The 4401-nt window shown below is 41.3% G+C and overlaps 1 protein-coding gene across 1 annotated transcript; it reads left to right on the plus strand.

Annotated features, from left to right (window-relative positions):
* Positions 1–2918: 2918 nt before the first annotated feature.
* On the plus strand, positions 2919–3845 carry LOC144367266 (olfactory receptor 2T8-like). Its single transcript, XM_078022947.1, is given in 1 exon segment — positions 2919–3845. A coding segment is annotated over 1 exon segment (927 nt).
* Positions 3846–4401: the final 556 nt, after the last annotated feature.

Genomic DNA, 4401 nt, shown 5'->3' on the forward strand with positions numbered 1-4401 from the left:
ATTTAAAAAAATGAAAAAAGTATAGAAAAGAAAATTACAGGCACTGCTTTAAATTTCCCATGATCACCCAAAAGCTTTTTAAAAAGGAAGAAGGGCAGGGGAATGCTGTGCTCCTCACAGCATTGCAAAGACATGGAAAAAGCAACCATTTTCACATCACTCTGAGAAAATGCTGTGGAAGCAGATGGAAATGTGGGTAAGAAATCTCCAAACCCATGAAGTCAGAGGGAAGAAAGAAAAAGGAAATCTTTGTTTTTCAGGATAATACATTTTCCCAACCTTGGGATTTGAGCTTCCTTTCCTCCTTTTAATGGCATGTTGTATTTTATTTGCCAGCAGAGTTAACTTTATTATTCTTTTAGCAACACTTTGTATCCATGATCATCGTTCTAGAAATGAATTCCAAATCATTCTATTTGCATAGCTTTGCAAGTATTTTTGAGTAGTGTCAGCTTACTTCATTTGTGTAATATAAATATATACATAGTTAACTTTAGTAAAGTCACACATTATCATTTCTTACAGAAATAACTAACTGGGATTCATTTTATTATTTGGAGAATTCATTTGCTCTTTCTTTGAATTTAAATGCTATGTAATGCTGACTGAAAAATTACATTTGTAATGGCAAATCACATTTATATACCCATTCTACCTTCAAAAAGTATATAATAAATCCCCATCTCCTTTGAAAAGTTAAGTGTTAGTGATTTTTAATTTAAAATGATTTAAACACAAGTAGAAACTTTGTAATGAACTGAAAAGTCATGAGAGTTGCTGAATTTATTCTCTAAAAACTCATAAACCTCTCTTGCATGACTTAAGCAAAAGAATCACTGAAGTTGTCCTATTTCATGTGACATCTTATCACTTTATTAAAGTAAAAGCTGTAGCGTCTGCTGTCAAATGTCCATTAAAATCACATAAGTGCTCAGGAAAGTGCGTAGAAGTTCAAGGCGGCCACTGAAGTGTACAGGAATAAGCAAAGTGTGCTGTGCATAGCCAGTGGGGCACTAGTGACCCTCGAGAAGGAGGAAACTCTGACACACCAAGCAGCACCCATGCACCCAAGTCAAGGTCATGGACAGCACGTAGTGCAAACAGACAAGGACAGGAGTGACTTCCTCCAGGTGCACTTCCTAGAGTCACCAATTTATGGAGAGAGAGAGAATGGAGGCTGCTAGTGGCCTGGGAGAAGAACAGGGAGTTCTCTCTAATGGTGCATGGTTTCATTTGGGGGAGTTGAAAAGAGTTTTCAAGGTAGACACTGGTGAGGATTGTACTGATATTTGAATATAATTAAGATCACTGTGTCACTGTTCACTTAAAGATGTTTAATACAGTGCAAAAAATTAAAGGAACTTGCCCAACATCCTAGAATTACTGAATTACATAATGATTTCGAAACAGGTTTTAAGCTTAGTCCGTCTTTAACACTGAAGAGTTGGAGTAAGGAAGAATGGGTTGGAGTTTCCTCCAGCCTTGGGAAGCCAGTGAGAGCCATGGCCAGGGTTTTCATGTGGTTGGTTACCAGGCACACAGATCATGCTTCAGTGATTCAGGGGTGTGCAGAGCACAGAGGTTGGCAGGTAAAGACATATTTTACAAAGAAGTATGTCCACAGGATGGAGCAATCCAAGGCAGGATGCTCTCCAGTCACGACTAGCATTTGGACTTAGGGTGGATCTTGGCACTCACTAAGAGCTGCACACCTTCTGCCATGTGAGTATGATGAAGCAGGCAGCATCCCTGAGGACAGACTAGTAGCCATATCTGTCCAGTTCTGGGCTTCTTCATCCAGTTCTAGCTGACGATCAAAGACAAAAATTGATTTAAAGATTTTGATTCTATGGGGAATGAGGAAGAAATTAATGTTTCTGCACACTTTTATAATAAAGAACCAGATTTTTTCTTACCCAGTAGATAGTGCACTTTTAAATCAATACAAAGCACTGTTGAAGGATTAATGAGAGAGTGCATTGAGCAATAGATCTCCACACTAACTAACAAACTCAAAGAACCACTGATTACCTTAAGTTTAAAACTGTGGAAGTAACTAAGGTACTACCAACTTTACATGAAGTTATGCTTCTGTCTGCAGACGCTGTCTTCCTGCCTTCTAGATCTGAGAAGGTAAGCCCTCCAGTTTTAGAAAGGGCTTTCCAGATTCAGTCAGTGTCAGGGAAAACATCATGATTTGGGTAGTTTAACCAAGTTTCATGTGTTTTAGCTTTGGAATCTTCATTATTAAGTACATCAGTTTTTGAAAGTAAGATATTGACAATTCATCTCTAAGAATATTGATCATGCCGGAAACCATTAAAGCATCAATATGAATGACACACGTACACCATTTCCTGCTCACCCATTTATTTGGGCACCAATTCACTAAAAAGCCTCTCTTGCATGTCAGTTGCAACTTCTCAAAAATTAGAATTTGGTTTGCCAATTAATCAACACTCAACCTATGAAGCATTTATCATGTGAAACTTCAAAATGACAAAAAAAAACCCTTTTAGTTAATTTTATCTTGATTTAAACATGTTTAAAAAGTAGATGAACCCAGGCGTGGTGGCACATGCCTGTAATCCCAGCAGCTCGGGAGACTGAGACAGAAGAATTGTAGGTTAGAAGCCAACCTTAGCAATGGTGAGGCACTAGGGAACTCAGTGAGACCCTGTTTCAAAATAAAATACAAAACAGTGCTGGGAATGTGGCTCAGTGGCCGAGCACCCCTGAGTTCAATCCCCAGCACCAAAAATAAAAACAAGAAGAAAAATGAGAGATGAAAGATTTGAAATAGGTTTCATTATTACACATGTGATTATTTAGAAGGATATAAATAACAAAGGGCATTTAAAACAATTAATCTCTCTCCTATGTTTCCACTGACAGTGTCTCTTCTGTTGTTTGAAATCATGGAAAGTGGGAACACCAGTTCTGTCTTCATTCTCCTAGGTCTCTTGGGCCACTCCAGGGCCCAACAGTTTCTCTTTGGGATAGTTCTGACAATAGCTTTCACGGCTCTAGTGGGCAATGCCCTCATGATTCTCCTGATTCAGTGGGACCTCCGGCTCCACACGCCCATGTACTTCCTCCTGAGCCAACTGTCCCTCATAGATGCCATGCTTGTTTCCACCACTGTGCCCAAAATGGCTGCTGACTACTTGACTGGAATCAAGTCCATCTCCCCTGCTGGCTGTGGCTTCCAGATCTTCTTCCTTCTCACTCTGGGTGGTGGGGAGTGCTTCCTCTTAGCAGCCATGTCCTATGACCGCTATGTGGCCATATGCCACCTTCTGCGCTATCCCATGCTCATGAGCTGGCCACTGTGTCTGAGGATGACCATGGGGTCCTGGTTCCTGGGAGCAGCTGATGGGCTGATGCAGGCAGTTGTTACCCTTAGCTTCCCATTTTGCAGCAGGTGAGAGATAGACCATTTCTTCTGTGAGGCCCCCACACTGGTGCGCTTGGCTTGTGCTGACACATCTGTCTTTGAGAATGTCATGTACATCTGCTGTGTGTTGATGCTCCTGGTGCCCTTCTGCCTCATCCTGACCTCCTACAGTCTCATCCTAGCCGCTGTCCTCCACATGCGCTCCCCAGAAGCCCGCAAGAAGGCCTTTGCCACCTGCTCCTCACACGTGGCTGTGGTGGGGCTCTTTTATGGAGCTGCCATTTTTATCTACATGAGACCCAAATCCTACAGGTCAGCTCACCATGATAAGGTGGTGTCAGCCTTCTACAGCATCCTTACCCCTATGCTGAACCCCCTCATCTACAGCCTGAGGAACAGTGAGGTCAAGGGGGCCCTGAGAAAGTGTGTGGCCAGTGTGTGGCCTTGACACTTTATTAACAATAGACTAAATTGTCCCAGCTTTTGTGGTTGGGCAGAGTGAGTGGTGGGATTTTTAGAGTTGTAATTACAGGGACCCCTCCTTATGAATTAGAGACAGGATCCACATTGCCCAGGGGATACCTGGAACCACTGATTCTCTCTTTGAAAACATTGTTGACCTTAGCTGAACACTGACTGCTGTGGCCATAACTTTTGAAAATTGAAGTTCAAGAGCAAAAGTAGCATGCTTTTCTTTTTCCTCTGCAGTTTCACATGTATATTTATACTTAGCAAAGATCTCTGCAACCTCTGCCTATAATTCTTTTCTCATTAAGTAGAGAGGTTCATCTTTTCAGGTCAGACTGGAGCATTGCTGTGCCAGATTCTATACTTATGGAATATGTATTTCTGGATTTTTAAATTTTAAGTTTTCAGTTTGTAGTTGATTGCAGGTAACTGAGTCTATGGTGCACAAAACCAGAGATAAGGGAGAACAATTGGATTCCCTTGGATCTGTATTTCTGCCCCCACATTTTACTTATCAATAAACCTACATGTTTTAA

The sequence above is a fragment of the Ictidomys tridecemlineatus genome, chromosome 1 (assembly GCF_052094955.1).
Source record: "Ictidomys tridecemlineatus isolate mIctTri1 chromosome 1, mIctTri1.hap1, whole genome shotgun sequence".
Classification (NCBI taxonomy): Eukaryota; Metazoa; Chordata; class Mammalia; order Rodentia; family Sciuridae; genus Ictidomys; species Ictidomys tridecemlineatus.